The sequence below is a fragment of the Cyrtonyx montezumae genome, unplaced genomic scaffold (genome assembly GCF_038088225.1).
Source record: "Cyrtonyx montezumae isolate F1298 unplaced genomic scaffold, pur_monq_1.0 scaffold_3, whole genome shotgun sequence".
Classification (NCBI taxonomy): domain Eukaryota; kingdom Metazoa; phylum Chordata; class Aves; order Galliformes; family Odontophoridae; genus Cyrtonyx; species Cyrtonyx montezumae.
This window is the reverse complement of record NW_027072034.1, coordinates 40,638,435-40,663,495: the sequence shown is the minus strand read 5'-3', so window position 1 is coordinate 40,663,495 and position 25,061 is coordinate 40,638,435. Positions and strand designations below refer to the sequence as shown.

General features: G+C 34.5%; 1 protein-coding gene across 1 annotated transcript in view; it reads left to right on the top strand.

Annotated features, from left to right (window-relative positions):
• Positions 1-25,061, top strand: part of ANOS1 (anosmin 1) — a 127,107-nt gene that overhangs the window by 88,438 nt on the left and 13,608 nt on the right. The window contains exons 7-9 of the mRNA XM_065741374.1: positions 9,473-9,675; positions 11,637-11,784; positions 16,141-16,290. Coding sequence (XP_065597446.1) covers positions 9,473-9,675; positions 11,637-11,784; positions 16,141-16,290 — 501 coding nt within the window. The remainder of the gene's footprint in view (positions 1-9,472; positions 9,676-11,636; positions 11,785-16,140; positions 16,291-25,061) is intronic.

Sequence of the window (25,061 nt, the reverse complement as noted above, 5' to 3'; positions counted from 1 at the left end):
ACGAGTCCCTTTGTAGTTACAGGAAATATGTTACTGGCTATGTTTAGTAGAGTACATAAAAATTTGTCACTTATGTCTAAGTAATTGGAGCATCATTATTTTAATGGAAAATGGGTTGTCTTAATATAACTCACTCCTTGCTAGCACTAACCATAAGGGTTTACGTATAACTTATTATGTGTGTTCAGCAATGTGTTACTTTACATTGGGAAGGCATGCTATCCAGTTTATTAAACATTACAGGAATTTTTGTTGCTGTTGCTTGATTTGTCAAGGGATCTATTTGGGTAGCAACTTTGAAAATGGATCAGTAATTGATTCTGGGAAGATGGGAGCTCAAACAGATCTCCCTTCCTGTGAAGTTTTTCTGATGCACTTTTGACCCACATGAATTAGAGTTTTTCCAGATGACTTTCAAGCATAGTATCACAGGCCAGAAACCATCCCCAATAGTCTGGATGTGGTCACTTTCCATGAAAGAAAGTTAGTCTGGAAGTAGCCAGACCATGCTAATTGGCTTTGGTGCCAAACAGTGAGATTTAGCAGTCTTCGCTGTATTACTAATGGAAGTGAATTTTATACTAGATAGACATGTTTTTGTTTTGGTAGTGACAGACTCTTTACACTTTTATAAAAAGTACTTTGAAGAGTGCATTTTGTTCTCCTGTAGAGATGACTTGCAATATAAACAGTTGCTGTTTATGGATTTTCGTGTTAGATTTTTCTTTCTTTTTGGTCCTAATCAATCCTAGAAAAATTCTTATTGTAGATACAATTATATGAGCATGCAAGTGCTTCTGATAATATGGATGTTTTAATTATTTACTGAATTTACATTCAGCTCAATAACTTTTGATGCTATAATCCCATCCCTGATGGGAAGGTTTCTTGGCACTCTCATCCCACTATTGCTGTGAGACAAACAAAAGAAGTGTTAATTTAAGAATTTGTTACAATTAACTAGCACACAATTTTGGTGATATCAAAAATACATTTCCTCCAACCTATGATGAGCTTTCTGAAAGGAGTCATAAGCAGCGGTAGCTTTCTCTTTGATTTTTCTCCTGAGTTGATGTTAAGCAGATAAAATACTGCATTGCTGAACTGGGCACCAACTTTTTTTAACTCACACCACTGACAGTTGTTATTCTGAATTGCTAGGGATTTTCCAGCTGTATTGCTTGAAAACACTACTGCTGCAGTTACATAAAGATATATCATGATAACACTGGGGTTTTGCCTTGAGCATGACATTTGTATAAAATTCTGGTCCAACTGAGTCCCTTGATGGTCAGGCTCGACACAGGAACATTTTGTTCAAAACACCTACATTAGTATTGAATGTAAGAACATACATAAAAGTCATACTGAACATGTCTTTAGTGCAGCATTTGAAGCTATCCATAAGTGGGTTTCTGGAGAACATTGTGACAACATGTTAAACATGCAGAGATATTTCTTCAGAATAATCTCCTACCTGGCAGTGGTTTTCAGGAACTTGCAGTTTTGAAATGATTGTATGTTAGATACCAGAGTCCTCTTTTCCTGTGCTCTCTGCTGCTACTGCTGAAGCACTTGCTCTCCAGTAGTACTGCTCATAGCTGTCAGGTGGGCAGAGAGCACTTTGAATACTTCCAGGATTTTATGAGTACAAAAGCCAGCAGAACATCTGCATGCTCTTACATAGCAAATTACAACAATAATGATCTTGATAAGGACAGAAAATATATCTAACTATCCCTGTTCAAAATTCTGCAGTAACCTTCACCTGCTGTTACCCTCACAGTAACAGCTTTCAAATCTAACTCCAACACATGACAGAACACTGTGAACTGCCAAGCAAAAAAAAAAGGAATACAGTTAGCTGTCAGCTCTGTAGCTAGAGTCTTCTTATTCCAGCAGTTCATTTGAGTATTTTAGAGGCTTTGGTGTGCTAGTGGCTATCGCAAAGATGCCATGTTTACCAAATTAAATTTGGAAGCATTAACTGACAGTGGTGACAGTCAGGAATGATACTAGCGTGCTTCAGTCAGTATCTCTCAGCCTCTATGTCCCTGAGTAGGCACTCATAGCACTAACAGTCATAGTGTTATACAGACTCCTAATTACTACCTTGGAACTCACAGGGAAGTGGGTGTTCCTGCATGGCAAAGGCAAGAAACTACTGACCACACGTGCCTGTTTTTTTTGCATGCCAGCATCTACTGCTGAGCTCCTACAGGCATATTTAACCTCTATTATGGAAAAGGAAGGAGATTTTGGCACCTCCCCTTTGAAAGTTTGCCTACTCTCTTTGGTACATTTTCTTAAGTGTGGACAGAAACTCGCATCAGATCTTGTTGCACTAAGAGGGTGAGGTTTATCATCTTCATCAGATTTACAATTTTTTTTTTTTTCCAAAAAGAAATCCTTGGATTAGGAAATGTGACAGCAATTCCTAAAAGTTGTTTCTTACACAAGATGTTGAATTTCTACCAGTTGCTCAGAAGTTATAATGAATATCAAATTGTTTTTTTTTTTTTTCTTAAGGGAGATAAATGTGATGTATAATCAGAATATGAGGAAGAGTATGGAACCACATCTGTGTCACTAAATATTTTAAGCGTTAAAAAAAAATCCCCAAAAAACCCAAATATTCAGAAGCATTGGTGCCAGAACTACTGGGAGAGAGACTTATTTGTCTGGTTATTATTATGGTTTATATATACATACATATGTATATATATGTATATACATACAGTGTCTTTTGAAAATGCAAAAATGTGATTTCTAAGTAGATACAAGACAGCAAGATTTTTTTAAATTTAAAATAACTTTACGTCTTCTGAGTTATGCAATAGCTTTTCTTTCACTGAAATCTCCTTATTATCCAAATTAGTTTAATATCCCAGACATGAAAAACTAGGAAGGCATAGGAGCATTTTGTCAAGCATTTCAGCCATAACAGTTCTACATTACTCTTCATTTACTCATGTTTTGATTATTTATCTGCTGTAGATGTTGATAGTATTATACTGTGAACAGTTGAGGTGAAGGTTTATTAGCTATTTTACACTGCCTCATGTATTCATTTATGGAATTAGTATGCAAATAATAAATATTCAAAGTGACACAGTTGAGATAAATAATTTATGAAACGTTCAGAGCTTAAGCTGTGAGAATTTTTTCTTCTATTTATTTATTTGTATAAAAGAGACAAAGCATTTATATATGACTATTGGCATAGCTCTTCACAGGGAACAAAGCAATGCTTTTATTTTGCATAATTTTGTACCAAAATTACATGAAACATAGAATAGATTATGGATATCTCCTTAACACAGAGTAGCCAGAAGATGGAGTGAATCTAGTACCTAGGAGAGTAGGTCCTTTCCTAAAAGTAGGACTCTGTACATGGATTTTCAGGTTGATACTGTCAGCTAAAGCAGATCAAAGTTTTCTGGTATTCTTGATAGTGATTTCCAGTTCACTTTTATTTTTTTTAATTGTGTTTGCTTTCCTTTTCATCTTCCACTGAGTGACAATAATTTGCAGTAACAACAAAAAAACTACAGACTGTCTGGCAGAACAATTTTGATCCCCCAAGATACGCATATACTTCTCATATTTTAACCGATCCTCTCCAAGCTGTTTTGTTTTCTTTGGAAGGAGGAGAGAACTGATCCTACAATCCAAAAATAAGTCCCTTTAGGAAAAAAAAAAAACAAAACCCTATCTTTGCTTTTCTCCCATTATATGGACACTGGATAACCTGACCCAAATTGCCAGAAGCTGTTTGGCACAAGTAATTCAACTTGTATTTCTGTAAGAGTTTTTAGACTATATTTTTTCTAGTTTTTAGATTCTGTGATGACAGTGAACTCTCAGTAAAAGATATTACTGTTAACTAGAGGGACTAGCATTTAGTATTTCCATATTTTATATTATCTTGCTCGTCCATAGTTAGGTACTGTGCTATTTTCTCAGGTTAAAAAAGGCTGTAATATCAACACAGTGAGCCCAAACCTGATCCTTCTACCTTACTGAAGGTTTTTATCTTCACCATAAAGGCAGCTGCTAGCATACACAGGATGAATTGTCAAGCAAAAGGAAGCAGACAACATTGTTTTCACAGCACATAAGTACCATGCTGGATGAGATTTCATGCATGCATTACTGAGTGTTAGTAAAACCAGAACAGACACCCACTCCTGGCAATAAAATTCTTTCTGTTGTTCCTTTGAGACCAATGATTTTTTTATACTGCTGCACAGCTGTTTTATGTGTGCCATTTCCATTGGGCAAAGCCAGTCCTCTTACTAATGCCTTGGAACTGTTTAATAGTTGAGAACTTGTCTGCAGAGCAGTTTCAGCAGATTTTTAGAGTTGGCATACGTAATGTTTAAAAGATAGCAATGGATTAGCTATTTTAAGTTAGGAGAAAAAATATCCCTGTAGAAAATATTTAAACAGGAGTCAAACTTGCTGTCATTTTTACAGCTCAGGATGGAAATTCCATGTTTCAATGTCATTATTTCCTCTCTGACATATATTTTAAATCATTTATTGTTTTCATGACAGATGCCACATTTAAAGCCAAAGTGAATGTTTTGCAGCAGTGTACAATGCGATTCTTATGTCTACCCTGCACATATTTTTTATTAAGGTTGCAAGTTGCATCTAGATCCTATTTACAGAATTAATTTTGTAACATATAGCCACCATGTTTAAAATTATGAGTGTGAGAAGATATGCATTTTGAAATGGTGATGTGAGGGTTTTCTTTTTTTCTGTTATTAATAGCAAGGAATCCTCCCTTCTGGGGACTGGAGGCAGAGTTTTTCTTGAGATGGCTGAGTAGCCAGCTAGACAAGCATTCAAATCCTTTGGGTATACTCAAGCCAGATACAATACAGACAAATGCAGTACTTACTCCATGTGCTGGAACAGCAGCTTCAGCCTTGACCTGATGAAGCTATCGTTTTTAGCAGTGAGAAGTGATTTACTTGTCAGATGGCCGAGACCAGAATATTTTAGGATTTGAAAACAATTGTCTGTGCCAAATTCTAGTATATGTAAGGACTTTCATTTGAGCTGTAGTATAAACAGCAAAGCTGCTGCTAACAGCACTCTTTCTGCAAACCAAAGAATTTGATTTAACACTCAGATAAATTAATTTAAATAAAATTTCAGAACTTTAATATTGAAAAACTGTCAGTAGTTCCCCTTTTGATTGTTTGACATTCATATATCTAAATTATACATGTGGGCAGCCAGTCAAAGGAATCACAGATATCTGAACGCAAACAGCAAAATGGTTGTTAGCCTTAGAGAAATTAGAATTCCAGTTTAGCTTCATAGCCAGCTTAACAAACGTGTATAATCTTTATGGACCAGTACCAGTTATTAGACTTAGAAATATTTCAGCACAAAAGTTGTGTCTGTCTTTTTGTGTCTAGATAGACATTGGCGTAACAGATTTCATTGTAGAAATGAACTCTAAAATGATTTTTCCATTCAGTAATAGAATTGAGAAGGCTTAAAAAAAAAAAAACCAACAGAAAAAAAACCCAAAATTATAACTGGTCTATATGTATTATGAAGGAGTGTATTGTTAAGTGTATATAAGAAGGGCATTTTACTTGCTTTTTTGTGTTTTAGGGAGACTGGGGATATTTCTAGTATTGTCATTTTTTTGAGGATGGGTCCTTTTTTTGTTTGCTTGTTTGTTTATTTTTCTTCTTGGTAATAACAGAGATCACAATATCTTGCCTTGCTATTCCGTCTTACTTCAGACATTTCAAATGAAGAAAAAGATGATTTTTTTTTTTTTGGCGTAAAAAATATAGTTCTGTCAATTATGAAAGTGATGAGTGGTATAGAGAGACATAGAAATAGATTAATAAATTATATCATCATATGGAAATAATGTGGCATGGATTCTCAGCTGATATAAAGTGCTCACTAAATAGCTTCACATTTCAGGTACCCACAATCCAGGAAATACTGTACTGTTCATTCCCCAAAATCAAACCATTGTTTGTTAGTTCTTATGTTTTTCTCTCCTTTCTTTCAGATGATTAAATGTGGAATTATGTTTGTCAGTGGTCAAAAGGCATTTTGATAATGTTCTTAGTAATATATTTTCACTTTTGGTTAGCCTTGATGTGGTCAGACAGCTGAACTAGATGATCTCTGAAGGTCCCTTCCAACTGTTGTGCTGTGTTTTGTTGTGTTCTTTTCTGTTCATCTAATTTTTTCATCTTTGACTGTTGTACTTGTTTCTGCATAGGCCGTTCCAAAATTAATGACTCCATGAAAATTGTAACAGATACAAAGAACACAATAACACTATTTGATAGAGTACATTAAATAACTAAGTGCCTGCATGCAGTTCATCAGAGTAGGTAACTCACTGATTCTACACCTGCTGTGGCAGCATTGTTGCTAGGAGTACGTTGTCCATACAGTCCATCTTTCATTGGCCTGAACAGATGAAAGTCGGAAGATGCCAAATCCAGACTATGCAGAGGATATGGTAGGATAATCCACCCAAGACTGGCAGTGTGAATCCATGATATTCAAACTGTCATGCAGCCTGGTGTTAACATATTACAGGAGAGAGATTGTTGTCTACTCTGGCCTGACTCAAAGTTTGAGACTTCAGTTTAGTCAGCATCTTGATATTGCAGTCAGAATTGATGGTTTGTGCAGATTCCAGGAAATCCAGAATGTTCAACTATCCCTATTCCAAAAGACAGTGTATATTAGTTTACCCTGTAAAAAGTCTGTAACTTTTTCTTCAATGGAGAATTTGCATATCGTCACTCTATGAACTGCTGTTTTGACTTCAGTTTACAGTGGTGACACTTTGTTTTGTCACTGGTAATGATATGATCCAGGAAACTGTAACCTTCAACCTCATATTGGTTCAATAGGTCCTGACAAATTTGAATATTCATTTTGTTCCTCTTTAAGCATCTGTGGGACCACCTTATTGCAAACTGTACAGTATTCCAACATTCACCATCGTTTCTGATGCATTTAAGCTGAAATTCAACTATGTACACAGTTCCCTGGTTATAATCCACCAATTCACATAGATGACCTGATCAAGATGATCTTTATTCTGTGGTGTTACAGCTGTGCAGAACATGGCTTGTTATTCACATTGGTGTTCCAACTTATTTCATATACACCACTCATCGCCTCACTGTGCTCACATCCACTGTGGTCTCCATAAACATTCAGCAAACATCAGTGAATGTCAGTGGGTGCCATGTTTTCTGCAAGGAGGAATTTATTTCAACACCCTTTCTTTATTCATGCTTCCACGTCAGACACCATTTTGACAGACTGCCTCTCTGCTGTTACCTTTTGTGCAGCAACAAAAAGTAATGGAATATTATTGGGAAAGTTCAATCTCTATGGCCATTCCACCAACATTTGCCACTGACTTTGTGGACCAACATAATAAAATAGGAAACATTATTTTCAGAGCTGCCCTTGTAGAGACTTGTTTTCCACAGCTTAGTGTACTAGGTTATTTTTTTTTCTAGAAAATCTGGTGCTTTCAAATTTCTCACCTTTTCAGCCCTGTCAATAGCAGAATTCATTCCATTCTGTCTCCCAGCCTGACGACCACTTTTCTTCCTCCTCTTAAAAGGCATTTTTCAATGGCATTTGCTAAATTTTTTTTTTATTTCTTTTTTAAATCGTTTTCTTTTATCCCTGTGAAGAGTTTATTCTAAAGTGCTATTTCATTTAGCTTTAAGAAATCTGGGGATGCTCTGAGTATTTTATAGATGCAGAAACATGCTGTACAGTTAGAATTGTTTAGGCTTATTTCAGAGCATTCATGAAAGCATACTCCCCAAAACACTTTAATTGTATCCCATATGTTATGTATACATAATACATGCTGTATGGTACTTGTGGGAGTTAACCTGAATAATTCACCTGCGGTAATATGATCAGTTGCACTTCAGGTTATAAATGTTTTATTGTCACAATGCATTGTCCTATTGCATAAAAAAAAAGAACCCCAAGATTTTAAGTCAGTGAATTTGGTAAATGCTTGAAAATATTTTGGCTTTTTTTTTTTTATTATTCATGATTCTGGTTATTGCATCCAAATTTCATTTTGCTTCTGCTTATTTTAGCAAGCACAGAAATTGATGAAGAATTATGTTAGATAACAATGCAAGTTATTTATCCACAAGAAATTTTAGAAATTAATCTTCATCTTATTTATCTCTTTCAAAACAAACAGCTTTGTATATATTTAAAATGGAGTTGTTAGCTACCAGGTAAGGCAATAAATGTAAGAACAGTGCCAGAAAAAAAAAAAAAAAGGTTGAATAATATGACTTACAATCTGACTTAAAACAAAAAACACAAAAAGGATGAGAAGAAATAAGGAATTAAGAAAATGAAGTTAAATTTCCAGAATTCTTAAACTCAGGTGTGTTTTATAACAGTTATGGCCTGCATGAGGTAACAATGGCATCCTTTCCATCCATTCTGTTTAACTAAATTGGTATGTATGAGGAAACAGAAGCATCTATTGTTGTTTAATGGAGACTCCTGTTATATAAGAGGAATAAGCCATTATTTCATATCTGCTGATCTTTAAAAACAAAATGCTGTCTTTATTAACCCTGGGTATGTCAGTTTTCATGACCTAAATGATGGAATTTTTCAATGAGACCGTTAGTCATAGGGATTATCTGATGAACGTAGTATGTCTGGAAAGTTCATTTAGCAGCTCATTAACCATTATGAGAAGATTCAGGTGAATTGCACCATAAATGAATGCCTGATGTCTCCTCTGCACACCTCCAGTTTTGTTTCTGGCAGTAAGTGGTGGCTCATTTGGCAGAAAAGTTTTGTGAAAATGTTTTTCTCAATCATATTGCTTATATCTTGGCTTCAACTTCATGTCATGCCTTAATTACTACAAATTTCCTTTGTTATACCTCAAATATTTTAATTTTTTGAGCTCTACTGTTTAATTTGTATACATATATATTAATTTATATGTTTTCTTTATATATTTTCTGTAATGTTTGGTTAACACAGACATTAAAAAAACGCAAACAATATTTTGAAGTATTCTTTCACAAAAGTGTCTCCATTATTTTGTTCTGTTCTTGTGAACCAGGAGTTTTTGTTTATTTAAAATAGTGAACGTCAGAAATAAGCTTAATAATTATTATGAAACTAATTAACATTTATGAACATAACAATGACATAGAAAAATTATAATCCTAGATGCAAATACATAATTGTAACTTTAGTAAAGTTTGGATTTACCTGTCACACGTATGAGAAGTTTTTGCATGAATTTTCTTAAATGCATTGAGAATGATTAATACAGATTGTTCATGACTAGTAAATACTGAAGATGAATATGATTTTTACTTCACTTAAGATGATCTTTACTTTAGATTTTTTAATATATTATTTGATTTTACTTTATTTTTAATTTCAGATCCATCTGCTCCACCAGCTCCATCTAATATCAGAATTGCTAACATCAGTGCGAACAGTGATGGAACTGTTAATGTAATGATTACTTGGGATCTTCCAGAGGAGCCTGATATCCCAGTGCACCACTACAAAGTTTTCTGGAGCTGGACATATAGTAAATACGTGATCCCAGCTAAAAAAAAGAGAAGGAAGATTACTGAAGGGGTAAGAAAAAAATAGCAAATTAAACAGAAATATGACTATGTATTAATTCTTGAATTTTCAAACTTATTTCTGGCATGAAATAAACAGACTATAAGTATCAAAAATGTGATAAATTGCAATAATTTCAACTGCTTGGAAAGTAACTGCTTTAATTTTTAAAATCACCAACTCCACAGACAATTTTGATACCTCAATTCCTTTGCTTCACTGAAATAAAGGAGAGAAGTACTCTTTTGCCTCAAAATACAGGCAAATGTAAGATTTTGCAGGCGAAATAAATAGAAAGTTCATAGCTTTTTGTCCTCTAAAGCAGGGTTTGTTTTAACATGATTTTGAATGACACAGTGGTGCTTTATTTAAGAAACATCAACATCAGCTTTTGCATCATTTTTTAGTTTGTAAACAAAACTCAAGGCACTATCATATCAAATAGCCATTAAATAATTAGTAGAGGAGCAAGGAAAAGAAATAACAAACATTTAAATAATCTTTTGTGCCAAAGATGTGACATATTTCCATAGAAGTGATTTTCTTTTGATATTTTTGACTTATGTGTCAAATCTTGTCATATCTATAAGCATATTGCACAGTAACTTAGTAGTTAATAGAACAGTTAACTTAGTAGTTAATAGGAAGAGAAATGTATTGCAAATAAAAGTCTGGACTTAATTATCTGGAATTACTTTTATTTATATATTGTGATAAATTGTTCCATATTTGTGTTGACATTGTGTTTTGGCTCTAGTTGACCACTTGCACTGTAATGAATGATAGCTATAGAGTTGTTCCTCAGCCACCAATCTCTGCAAAAAATTAGAGCATTGTAGGTTGGATTCTAGTTACACATGTATTATTCCAAGTTGTATGTATGTTCAGCAGTCAGGACGTAGAACCACCAGTGGATGAGCAGTGTGGACCTATACTTTCTCATGGAAACTGATCAGGTTCCAGAGGCTGCAACCATCATCACTAGCTCGACAATGGGAAAGAGGGAAAAGGAAATATTCCCACATCTGGAAATAATGTGGATTCTTTTCAGCAGCTGTGAGAACTTGGTTCTTTGTTTCTACTCAAGTCAAATACTTAGGGATAAGAAATCCACAAAGTTGTAGTAAACATACACAAAAGAGTTAGCTCATTCTTGTCATTTTTAAAAATCACATTAGTGAGATAGAAGTAGAGTTGGGTTTTGCTAGATAGAAGTATTCATATTTCTCAGGGAAGATGCCATTGGCTAGAGACCTTCATAGCATCAGAAGTAATTGGGAACAAGTTCTGAAATTGAATACAAGGAAAATCAAAAGATCCAACGTGTATTTTAGAGGAAAAGTAAACTCTTAACTTTCATACTACTCCTGGCACTGTGTTCTTTTTCTTCTGTGGGATTCCATGAAACTGTATAGCAATAAGATTCAGACTACCCCCATAGGACACTTATCAGGTTGGTTTTGGTTTTTTTTAGAAAACATTTTATAGAAAATATTAACAGATGTACTGAATGCTCTATGTAGCTGTCTTCAGACTAGCTGTCTCCAGACTAAGTTGTCAGTTGATTTGCCAATAGAAAAAAATGTGGGTTAATGAGTTTTAATTTATTTGACTAAAATAATTTTAGCATAACAAAGAAATTATTTTTGGGTATACATGCATATATATATTTGTGTATATATACATACACAACTGTAATTTTGGCCTAAACTGTAGGTGACGACATTTGCTGAGGAATTACTGAGATTCTGTAAATGTCAGTAAGGTTAGTACTATAAAAAACAACAAAGAAAAATAGAGTAAAATGAACTATAGTTTTAAAGAAGTAAACTTTTGTTCTGATGAAGTTTATACATAAGTTTTCTTTTCTAATCTCAAAAGAGTAGTGTGCCTAAGATAACATTCCTGCTTTTAATACAAGCCTGTGTTTCAGTAATACTATAACTTCCTTGTATATATATTCTCTATTTTAGCCCCAGAATTATGTAGTCCTGGAGGGACTCCAACCCAACAGCAACTACAACGTAGAACTGCAGGCAGTAACACGCTGGGGTCAGACACGCCTTAAAAGTGCTAAGGTTTCTCTTCATTTTAGCACAACACAGGACAACAGGAATAATAGTAAGTAATTGTGTTCTGACACATGAATGCTTTATCTCTTCTCTAACTAGAATTTGAATGTTTTAAGTAATGGTTTCTTAAATTATTTTCTTTAAATTGGCTGTTTGATAGCAAAGAAATCTTATCTTGATTGTGTAACCTTTTAATGTTAAGTTTCCTATTTAAATTTTGATTAAACCACAATTTTTGCCTATTTTTTTCTTAGTTCCTACTCACCTAAAATAAAGAAATGCAGTGAAAATGAAATCATTTGCATCGCTATGATGTTAAGATTTTAAAAATGAAATATATAGCTATAAGTACTTGCAAAATTTATTCCTGGCTGCTGTAAATACATTTTTGTGTCTTTCTCTTAACTGGACAGTTTTGACTTGCAGTCAAAATTCAAAATACAGCTTTTCAAAATTCGACTATTCTGACTAGCCCATGAATTCTGATTCTTGGGGTCCATACAAATATATACATTGTAGGAAGTAATGTAAAACATTTACTTTTCTATTAGAAAATCTAAATTGTTTCATGCCTGAGAAATGAATTCTCAAGAAATTATTACACACATAGGACAAAAATACAAATTAAAATCTTGGTATCTTTAGAGGTCATATTATTTCTTTTTAAGATATCTAAAACTTCACATGCTAAAGCAGTGCTGGGATCATCTTTGTACTAGTAAGTGAGAAAGAATCCTAGGTGCCATTACTATGCATTATTTATGGCATACAGACAAAGTAGCATTGAGTGAGCTACTGAATTTTTTTCTCTCATTTTATTATGTCAATATAATTTAAAATGATATCTGAATATGAGAGTAAACTGTCTTAGTTAAATGTTTTTGTAATTGCAATACAATATTGATTTACTGTCTTAACTGCTGATACATCTCTGATTAGTCAATAAAACAATAAAGCAATATTCTGATAAGAAGATGCTAGAGATACCATTTCTAATATTCTATCCTGATTGTTTCATTTTCCACCCATTTATATTTTGATTTTAAAGTACGACCAAAATTTACTTGGCACCATTTTCATAACATTAAATTCACCTTAAATAGCCACACCTAACTAACCAATTGCTATTTCTACTGGACCCTTCTGCATGTATACTCTGTTTGAATACGTGTAAAATAAATTAATTACTATGTATGACACACCTCCACTTCTATAGTTGCTTCCCATTTTAATGTACCAAGAAAATAAAGCAGATTTAAAGGTCCAATTCCTTCCTCTCTTCATGTTAAGCTCATTTTTACTATGTTTTTGGGCCACTCTAAGAGACAGTAGATGGCCAAACTTTGTTATCTCTAATGTACTGCCTTTTCTTGAAAGTCATAAGAGAAAATGAGCTTGAATGTCCACAGTGTGTACATAAAGCAACTTTGTGTTAATCACAGAATTGTAGGAGTTGGAAGGGACCTCTAGAGATCATTGAGTCCAACCCCTTGCCAAAGCAGCTCCCTAGCCCAGGTTGCACAGGTAGGCGTCCAGGTGGGTCTGGAACATCTCCAGAGAAGGAGACTCCACCATCTCTCTGTGCAGCTGTGCCACTGCTCCGTCACTGCACTGTCAAGAAGTTCCCACGCACATTTGTTTGCTTCAGTTTGTGGCCATTTCCCATCATCCTATCACCACACACTGCCAAGAAGAGTCTATCTTCATCCCTTTGCCTCCCACTTCTTAGATATTTATAGATGTGGATCGAATCTCCTTTGAATCTTCCTTTTTCAAGGCTGAACAGACCCAGGTGTCTCAGCCCTTCCTCATAAGGGAGTTGTTCCATGCCCTTTAAAATCTTTGTAGCCCTCTGCTGGACTCTTTTCAGGAGATCCATGTCTGTTTTTTTTTTTTTTTTTTTTTTTTTTTTTGTACTGGGGAGCCTTACTTTTTCTTTACAGTAAGAAACCTTTTCACTGACAGTGCTGTATCAACCCTCTATGGTATTGCTGGTATGTCGCTAATGGGTTTGTGCTGGGAGAGAAATACTTTTATTTCAGTTCTCTCTCTCCAGAACATCCTGTTTTTCCAAATATAAAATAGATCACCTCTGACTTATCACTTTCAAGTCCTCTACGAAGTGGGTTTTGTCTACTGATAGTGATTGCTGTTTTCATCATTTTATGTCCGCACCAGTGGACATAACTTTCCTTGGGTAATCTACCCTCTACTTGTCCCTTTTATTTAATAAAAGGTTTTCAGTAGATTCTGTGAATGTTTATCATCTACATAATATTTGGTTCTTTTTTTCACTGTACTATACTGACCTTTACAACTAAAAGTTTAAATGGCTGCTATATTGTTTTTTAAATCAAAGTAATACTATATTCAGAATACTTTTGATTGCAAATATACCTCAAATATGTGAATGTTATATTTGAAGGATGACCATCCAGTTAGCTAATGAGCAGTATTTTCTTTTTAACTTCAAATCTTAGCAGTGAGAACTTAAAAACACATCTTTGCTTTACAAGAGAGTACTTCAATAATAAGCATATAGATAAATCAGAACATACTTTCTGTTAAAGCCATGGATGAAAGAATTCATGATTGTTTGAGCCCAAACTAGTGATACCACACATTTTAGTCAACTGAGCATTCTACTGAGAAGAATGTTTGGACCTTTCCTATGAATGGCTAAATGATTACTTATGTGGAAAAGCAAATGCAATCTACCCCTGAAGGAGATGCAAATAGATTTGACTTTAATCGTCTGACTCTCACTAAAGTTATCTAGTTAGAACCGCTTCTGCTTGAGGTGTTTTTGATAATACTCAGAAGCAGATGGAGAAATCTGAAAAAAATAATTGCCTGAAATATTATCTAGGACATGACATTCGTGCCCCCTCATCATCTGGGGAATTTTATGGCTTTTGGGAAGTAGTTCCAGAAGCACCATTCCAATTTTGCTGGAGTCCCACTATCAATTGCTCAACTCACTGTGGAATTAAGGTCTTTTTTTAGGTGGCTGTTCATGCTGTCAGAATTGGATCAGTCCATAACCCGCTAAAGTAATTTAGTCCTATGGACTTTTGTGAGCTTTGACCCCAGCCCTCTGGCGTTATCTTTCCCCACACTCGAAAATATCTTGCCTCACTATATGCATGTGCCTCACTTCTGGGAAATACAGCAAGATTCTCTCTCTTCATCATTGTATGTAGTATATAGCTTAAAACAGTGTCTTTAAAACAGTGTCTGTTCTGAAAGTGGAGAGAAAACAGCAAAATATAAATTTGAGGAAATAAAAATAATTTAAGTTGAGGTATACCTAACAGGAGCAAGTGAATAAGTAAAAATGCATCAAATTAAGCAAAAGACTGAAAACGTAAAATTTGTCCGAAAAGCAATTTGAGTTTTAGCTGATGTTACATTTAGAGTAAAATATTTAAGTTTACATATTACTCATGATGACTGTTAAATCTTTCTTTCTCTCAAGTATATAGTTAATAATTTGCCACTTCCTAGTAATTGGAATCTTCATTTTATACTTATGTGTAATATTGAATTATGTACAGGTTGGTGTTTTTTGTTGTTAATCTGATGCAAATACTGACCTCAGTCAGAACTCTTATATTTGAAATTGTGCAATGAAATGCATTTTGAATCCACGCTCCCGCCTCTGAAAACATTAGGAGTACTCAAATATTTTAAATACTTACAACACTGCTAAATGTACATAAACCGTTACCAGATGAAGAGCTTGATGAAGAACATTGCATTACCATTGCTTGTTGAAAGCTAGGCACACTTGTCAAGGGGTTTGCTCAAAGTTCATTTTACTCATACAGTGTTCTGCTAAGCATTCACTGTTCACTGTTGGAAACATAAAAGAGGGCAAAAAAAATCTTTAATCTGACCACAGTGTTCTCATATACCATACTAAAGGACTGAATTTACTTTGATGTAACAACCGCATGCAGCCTCTGTGGGTTACACTCAATCCCATCCTCAGGTTTTTCCAAATGTTCAAATACTTTGCAAATATAAAGATCATGGATAATTATATAGAAGTACAGCTAGATACCATGCTTGTTGAAAAAGCCAGGGTGTTAATTTCTCTTATTCCTGGGAATATAAACACACTCCCTTTACTTACGATCCTTTTGAAAATTTAAAAAACATTTTCGTATTAGCATACATATGTCATTTTTCAGTTTCTAAAATATCTTTACTGAATTTTGAGCAAGGTACGTTTCTCAACCATATGTACTATTTGTATTTTATAGTTATAATAATTTCATTTGAGTAAGATATTAAAATGAAGTAGGATTGCTATTTTTTTCTGAATTTGAACATTGTTGGCATAGTCTTTAGACAGCACTGTTTTAAATAAATGATTTCTTAATTTTTCTCTGTACTGCAGATGAGCAGATATCTGCCGGGAAACCTCCTAAAGGACTGGTAGATCCTTACCCAACCTTTCAAAGAAGAAAACCCACTCGTTTTCTTAAAATTGGAACTCCTTTCTATCAGGATAATCAACTTCAGGTTAAAGTCTACTGGAAGAAGACAGGTTTGTCTGATTTTTTTTTATTGTTTTTTAAGGAGGAACTCTCATAACCTGTCTCAGAGTTGTAGAACATTTTTATAATATACTGAGCCTCATACAATCAATTGAAGTAAAATACAGCACTCATCCTTCTATCCCTTCACCTTCACATTAGAGTGAAATATTGCCTCTTCTCTTCATGTTATGTCTGGCAGAAGAAAATAATTTGTCAGCTACCTGAAAATTGTAGCCAGTCGTGTTGGAGTATTGAATATTCTTAGAGCTTAAGTGATTTTTGATTCAGAAGAAATTCGTTCTTGTAAATGTTAAATAAGTAATCAGAATTTGTCCTTACATCACAGAACTTTTGTGACTAAGAAAGTAGTTCCCATTGATCCCATACAGCAGCTAAATCATCCTCAATAGTTGCCTGTGTTCCTTACTGAGTATTAAGGGGACATAGATGACCAGCTCAGACTTGACAGCTCATATGTATAAAACCTAAAGATGCCTCATATTATCTCTGAGAACAGAGGTTAAATACTGAACAGTTTGAACTGAAAATAAATACATAAATAAATAATCTCAAGATTCAAAGTAGATAACTTAAACTAGTTCTCCACTAAGAGTAATGGTAAATTAGATATCGAGCTTCTAAGTAGATATTGTGCTGCAAAAGTCTAAATGCTGACATCTAATTCTTGAGCTGTTTCCTACCCTGTGTCGCATACCTGAAAGTCAAATTTGTCTTAAATACTACAAATGTACCTGAAAAGAAAAAGGTTAATCAGCATTCGTGTAATACAAGGTATGAAAATAATGCTTCCTATTTTATTAAGTCAGCCCACAATGTCAGAGGCTTATGTTGGTGGGTAGGGCAGTAGAGACTGAACTTTCCCGACTACATTCTATTACATTTTGGTGCTGTGTGATAGATGGCAGCAAATGGGCAGTCTGACAATTTGGTTTCTGTCATGGAAGTGTGGGTGAAACACAGGGATGGAATTAAATTCCTCCATGAAAAAAAAAAGGCACCTATTGATATTCATTTACACTTGCTGAATGTTTATGGAGATGTAACAGTGGATGTGAGTACAATTAGGCAGCGGGTACCTTATTTCAGCAGTGGCAGCAGCAACATGGACAACAAGCCATATTCTGGAAGGCCATGCAGATTTTTCTAAGTGCAGCATGACACGCAGCCTTTCATAAGTTCATAAGTTCATAAGTTCATAAGGTTGGAAAGGACCTATAAGATCATCTAGTCCAACCATCCTCCTATCACTATCTCTACCCAACTACTAAATTAAGTCCTTTAGCACCTCATCTAAACGCTTCTTGAACAGAAGCGTTTAGATTCTTCTTCTTTATTCATCAGTGACAAAAATGCAGTGCTAATTGTGGTGACTATGTTAAAAAATAGTATTTTGTAGCTGAGAATTTGCTGCTTGAATCTGTTTAGAATTAACTGTTTGAAAGTAGCATAATCCCCACCACTGTAGATCGTCAGAGACAGATACGTCACACATCATTTAGAAATGACATAATTTGACTTGCTGTCATTTTTACTTGAACTGTGAGTAATGTTCTGGCTGAGTTCATAAGTTGCTTACTGTACAGATTCTGGTTTGAATCTCTGTAATATACAGTAACACCAGGGGAACAACCAGACGTCCAGTTTGGTCATGTACTGGGAGCCAGCTCTGTTAGGTACTTCAGGCCTGTAGTGTAAAATGTCTTTGTTATTTTCCCAGAACAAACTGTGATAGCAATTTTGTGTGAGAGGGGCAGAATGTGGAAGTTTTCTTTTTTTTTTTTTAACAAAAATATGTGTGTTCTGAGTGACAGCATATTCAGTAACTCAGCAGGAGCCATTGCCTTATGGGGTACTGAAATAATGGGTAATTACTTTCTTAGAAGCTAGCAACATCCATGAGCTCTGACAGTTTGGAGTTGAGGTAGTACATGGATGAGAAACTGAAAATTTACTAGTGAGGTTGTGCTGAAAAGCAAGTTTTTTTTCATTGCGCTTATGAGCACAGCAGGAGATTTGCTGTATCCTGTTATTATGAAAGACAGCAGTTACAGGAACCAACTGAGTATGGAACTGTACTCACAGTTCTTTGTCCTTTATGAACTGCACTGCCTCTAGCTGTGTTTAGGGGTTTGCAGGAGTTATATTACTGCAGTAACTATAATAGGAAGTACTGAGACTTTACTGTGTGACCTGACACCTAGGTTGCTTTCATTGCAGATAGGCAAAGTTCAAATCCTTCCTGAGAAGTAATTGACCTCAGTATCCTACATGGTGGATGAAAGGAAGCAGGAGACTCTATTGATAGATTTAATATTATCATAATTACCACAAAAGTGATCAGGTACTGGAACAGGTGTCTCAGAGCAGTGGTGAAGGTACCACCACTTTTTAAGAGCTTTTTAAGATGATGACATTTAAACCAGTATGATAAGTTAATATAAAGCATATTTTAGCTGTATTTAAAGCTTTAAAATTTACTAAAACCAAAATGTTTCACTTTGTAAGAGTAATATTACTCATTTTTTGCAGTAATAGCTACTTAGTATCATTAGACCTCATAATTATTATTATTTTTTAATTCTGTCCAAAGCCAAGACAGCTACATAAAAGAGTTTTATACGGTTTCCCAACATTAGCACACATCAAAAATTACAGAAACAATCAGAAGGAAAGACATGTGTGGATATCTCGTGGTTTCATAGCACTTAGGAAACACAAACATGCTCCTTAGGTTTGATTTTTTTTTATTATTTTCATTGTTCTATTTTCTTAGAAATCAATTTATATTTTAATTTGAACAATTTTACTGTGTCTTAAAAAGACAGAATGGAATCATAGAATAATTTGGGTTTGTAGGAACCTCTAGAGATCATCTGATCTAACCATCTACTTGAAACAGAAATAACGTAGAATGTAAATCAAGTTCTTCAGACCTATCTCTAAGGTCCTGTAACAGATGTTGTTACTGTTTTCAGAATGACAGGTAATTTGTCCTTTATGAACACCAGACTTCAGAGGCCACCTCACAGTGCAATGCTCCTTAGGATCAGGAGGTGAAGTTTCCTGACATTCAAAAGATAGTTCTGACATTACTATGAAGAAGGTTTAATCTTCAGTGTCATTTACAAATGTGCCTCTGAGAAGCGAGTGAAAGAACACAATGATGGCATCAAGATTTAATCTCTTTTCTTTCTTACATCTGTCTGAATAATATTGTTGACTTCTGTCCTGTACAACAAATGAAATAGATGTTGCAAACTATTACCAAGCTGACTTTATTTTATGCATTAAAGAAGCAACTGCTTAAAAGTTGAACTGAATAATGTGTTTCAGTTAAAGTCAGAGTGGAAGATCTTATTTCCATCCTTATGAATCACAATGTACCCCAATTTGGTACCTTGGAAAGACTTATCTAGGCCAGTTCCTGAAGTGTCATTTCATAAGTCCTATTAGCTTCAGTAAGCATGAGACATGAATGGAATGTAGGATCTGAACTTTACATTAAAGAAATACCCTTATGAAATAGTCTTTCTGACTGCTTTGGTATGATGGCAATAATTACTTTACTTCAGGAGGTATGCTAGCAAGAATAACTGCACACTTCAGGTAGTATAAAGTTCTTAGCAAATGCACATAATTTTTACCAGACAATCATCACAAAAGTGATTATATGATACAATGACTTCTTTCTGAAAGATGAAAATTTCTTTTACTTGCTGCCTCTGACTTAGGCCTAGGATTAGAGAAACACAGTACATTCCTTAAACAGCATGAATTCTGCTTTTATAAATGAAAAGGAAAACTTTCTTGTGGCCATATTTTTTGGCCATCTTGACTATGTGAAATTAAAAATTATGTGCTATTTATGTCAAGTAGTGGAACTAATTTAAATAACTTACTTTTAACTCCTTGGTGCTAGAGTCACAGAGTACTACCCATTACAAAGAACTGGTGTACTTTGAAAGTCTTGCTTAAAAGGAATAGCTACTTAGTAATAAAGATCCTTGGTATCTTGGGCAGCAATCAAGTCTGAAATTGTGAAAACAAAAATAATCTTATGTTTCCTCTGTTGCATAATGGTTTGGCAACCAGAGAGCTGAGATTTTGGACCTCAGCTGAGTGGTCTTCAAGTTATTGCATGGTTATGTTTTTAGGATAAGAAAATAAGAAACATAGACTAAAGGAGAAAAAAGCTTTTACTCTTTACAAATTCAGTGCTTCAGTCCTCATCATTTGCTGTTATAATTCTCATACATTAAATTACTGGAATGTAATTTAGTATGATAATTCCTTTTCAAAGCAACATATCCCAGTAATGTTTTATAATACATCACATGGTCTTCACTGCTGTTTTCTTAGTTCTTGTTATTAGAGTATAATTTAACTCTCCCTGCTCTGGTAAAGATTTAGTTTTGTTTACTTGTCTTTGAATAACGTCTATGGGCATTTATCTCTGTGTTTAAATTAAACATTTGGAGTACTTCTAGATATTTAAAATCAATATATATACCCCTTGGTTCTACTTAAAAAGACAAATATTTAAAATGCATTAAGACTTGGCTTCAGGCTTCCTTCTTTGTGTTTCTGGTAAATGCTAAAGTGAAGAAAAAAAAAAGAAAAAAAAGAACACTTAAAACGGGGAGAGGCAAAGAATCCTCCATTGTCTGATAAATCAACCAAACAAGAATAATGAATTAAATTACAGGGAAGAATAAAATGCAAGGCAAGGCAAAGCAAACAGAAAGCTGACACAAATGCTCTTACAACCAGATCTTAGGAAAACAAAATTAACTTTCACTTAGTTCAGGAAGATAAATGAAGTGACTGAGTGTGTTGCTATTTGCAATAAGGTATTTCATATGGCAGGTTTTAAAATAATATAAAGGTTTCTCCATGTTATCCTGTGGTCCTTTCTTCCACAGCTAGTGCCATTGAAGATATTGATACCCTTCAATGACAGCTGTAGTTTCTAGCTGATATTGGAAAGGATTCAACAGTAGTTTCTTACCAATAAGTGATTACTTAGTTTAATACTGTTACATTGTAAGACCAGTGCTTAAATGGTTCACCATTTTCTATTCATGTATTTAAGCTGGAATATATCTGTGCTTGAAAGTATCACTGTAGTCCAGATGGTTCTTTCAAAATGATCTCGCTGTTAATTATAGTGACGTATACACCAATGTATTTCTCTTGTCTTTCTGTGTGAATCTATGGGCTCAGCAGAGGTTGACTGAGGAGTATACAAAATGCTCAGTTTTACTTAGTAAAGTTGTCCCTGGCACAGGAATCTTTGACTAGATCAACTGTTCAGCAATTCACCAGGAGACATCATTGCATAATTTTACTTTTCCACGTGTGCTACAGCTGACTCAGATGCCTGTATCCTATGGGCTTCCTCAGCATCCTTCCTAGTGAGGTAGGTAATGCTATCAGCTATAACTCGAGTGGGATGTTATTCCAGAGTTAAAAGAGTATTCTGTCAGAAATATTCTCCTTGTGATTCCTATTCCTCCCTAACTTTGTCTCATGTAGGCCTAATCTAATTCCAGCAATACATTTTTTGTTATCCTCATGCTGATTTTTAAAATCTCTAATTTTGTGCTTCCCAGAAGAGAATTAGAAGGCTAAAAATATAGTTTGCATTTAGTTTATATCTAAATGTGAAGAGCTAATGGTACTTCAACAAATAATACGATTAGTAGAGCAGATAATGCAAAAGTTCTCAAATAGTAAGCAATATATTAGTTTGACAAGTGGTTAAGTTGTAAAATCGTATTTATAATAGTGGCAACCTCAGGGGTATCTCCACTGCAGCTGAGACAATGTTAGGGAGGTTTCTGACAGTCACAGTTTATTGCCTTGCTTCACATTTACACAGGCACAACAGAAAACCACTAATGATTGCCTTTCACTTGCTTCCAAACCACTGTATCTCGCAGGGTGGGTGGTTAAAGCTCTTGGTGTGAGAGACTTATTGGAATTTTTTTTCCAGCGATTAGTCCCAAGGAATGTAATTGGAAATGGTTCAAAGTTTGCTAGGAAATCAAATTACAGGAGCCAAATTAGAAGTACTTATTGTGCTAACAGACCAAATGCAGCACAGAGTACAGAGGAGTGATTTTGCTTAGCCAATAGCTGTTGACATCTTCTTGAGGCAGAGAGTGGCTGTACCATGCTACATTAAACTATTTCTAACACTTTGTCTGGTTAACTCATATATTAATATTCACATAGTGTACAATGTTCACAAGCCCTCAGTATGACCTGACCCATACTCTAGAATTCCTTCAGTAATTGTGAAAATGTATGTCCTCTTTTTATTCTTAGCCTTACTAACTGAATACAAATTTGAGTTTGATTTCTTTTGAACTTACATTGAAAGATCAAATAGAAATATAACTACAATGCAAAGGTGGACGAACCTGCAATCAGACTTCAGACGCATCCAATATCAAGTTGGGAAATTATTCATCTTTATTATTTATTAATCTAACTTACTTCAAGGTTTAAAAAAAAATAACTGTCCAGCTAATAAACTAATTCCTATCTGACTTATAACTTTTTCAGGAGAAAATATATTTTCAAAAATATGTTTCCAGACTGTTTGTAAAACTTTCCTAGCATCCTTAGACAATCATACCAGGAGCAGTCCTTCCATTCCTGTTGTGAATAAAACTTTCCTGAGGTACTGAGCTTATCAAGATACCTTTCATCCACTTTGGAGTAATTGCCTGTAAGTGCCTTCTCAGCACACCTAAGTTCCTGGTATGGAGTACCTTGAATGGCCAGTTTAGGAACTCTGGGACCATTTTGCATGAACTGCACATGCAGGCAACCCACCTGTCCTTTTTTTTTCTTTGTATAAGGTATAAGAAAGCAGTAACAGGTGCATGTCTGCATCTCCTCCCACAGGGACATTACGGTTAAGGTGGATGAGTACCTGGCCTCTGGAGCTAGGAATAATTCCCAGATTCCCTACCTTCAGTATAGCCTCTTCATCTGCATGAAGGTCCAGATTTGTCAAGGTTAAACAGAAGGCTTTTCAGTTGGTATACAATGATAGCAAGCCTTGGACTTGTTCATAGTATTTTCACAAAATTCTATTTTTGAATTATTAGAAAGTCTGGTTATGAAAGAACAGTGTAGGGAACTTTTATTTAGGTTACAAGCAGCTGTTATGAGACTTGGAGTTTACGTGAGGAAAATTTCCTTGTAATAGAAAACAAGAATGAGATATTGTTGAACTCACTTTACATAGGATATTGTGTGTGGGAAATGCGGTGGGAGTAGAGGTAATCCAGAATAAAGATGATGCCAGATTTAAATATTTCAATACAAACCTCCTTAAACCTTGAACCTTTAAATTTTATACCTGAATATGGAAACAAATATTGTAGCTCAAGCCCACCTTTAAATTACATACTAATTTTTAATATCATTTCAAAAGGATTATTGATGAATTATGCAAAGAATGTGTTCTATAGAAAGGAAGTTTGTTTTAAATGGCAGGACGTAAGAAACAAAATCTTTCCTATTTAAATGATACTGCTTGTATTTCATATAAGAGCAGGAAACTGTACATTTTGCCCTGTAAGAACTGTTTATTGAATGAAGTTTAAATGTCAACTGAGGATTTTAGTGTTTATTTTAATCATACTGCTTGAATAGGTGATCACTAAAAAGTTCTTTTTCTCAGAGGTGACATGAATACAATGAATTTCATGGACAAATATTTGACATTTTGGATTTGTTTCTTACACTACTGGGTGAATCAATACACAGGCAGCTAAAGGAGCCAGAGCTCTTTTCATTTTAGTCTTTTAGGAAAGCTTAGCTAAAATGACTGAGATAGAATCCTTCTATGCATAGTTCTTGCAGGGGAACATGCATTAGCTGTCAATACAGCATTTTATAATTAGTTAAAGATACATTCTGTTTCCCTAGATTATTTGACTATTCACTTTGCTTTGCATTTACTAATCCACCATAAGTTAGTTACATAAAACACTTATTCCATTATTATTTCTAGCCCCGTCATTAGCTTCAGATTTCAAATGTTAACAAGAAATTCCATTACTCATAGAAGCTCAGAATAGCTTGCAATCCAATACATGAAAAAGTAAGTGTTATGATCAAGTGATTAAGATCATATTTTGCTTCTCTAAAGTACATTCTCAAACTGTTTTCTCAATCATGCTGTTATTTCACTATGACACTGGCAATTGGGTTTTATTACAAAAGTGTTTTTAAAAACTGGTATATTTTAGAACATTTTTTCTGTTGAGAATGATGACCTGTTAGACAGAGGAATTAAGGCCTGAGAGAGCAGAAGACACTTGATAATATTTGATCTCAAATACAGGCTAATAGTTATTGGTGTGGAAATATGGGCAAATTGTGCTGCAGAATAAGCATTGCCGTTCATCCGTGTGCCAGTGTGGTGGCTTGGAAGCAGTGATTTACTGAATTATTTCCACAGTTGTAAAGATGTATTATGGGTTACAAGAGCAACTTATTCCTACTTTTTTCAGAATTCTTTGATTTGTACACAACTTCAGACACTAAGAGATTATTTTTCTTTATGCAAGACATAAATTTTACCATTTACCATTTCACTGCTTACCATTTTCAATAGCACAGTTCCATCATTTAACATAAGTAATTTTTGTCCTGGAGGTTATCCTGAATGTTTTGTTGTGGTATCCTGTTTAATAATGTATTTATACAGAGCTCCTCAAACTCATACTGTAACTTT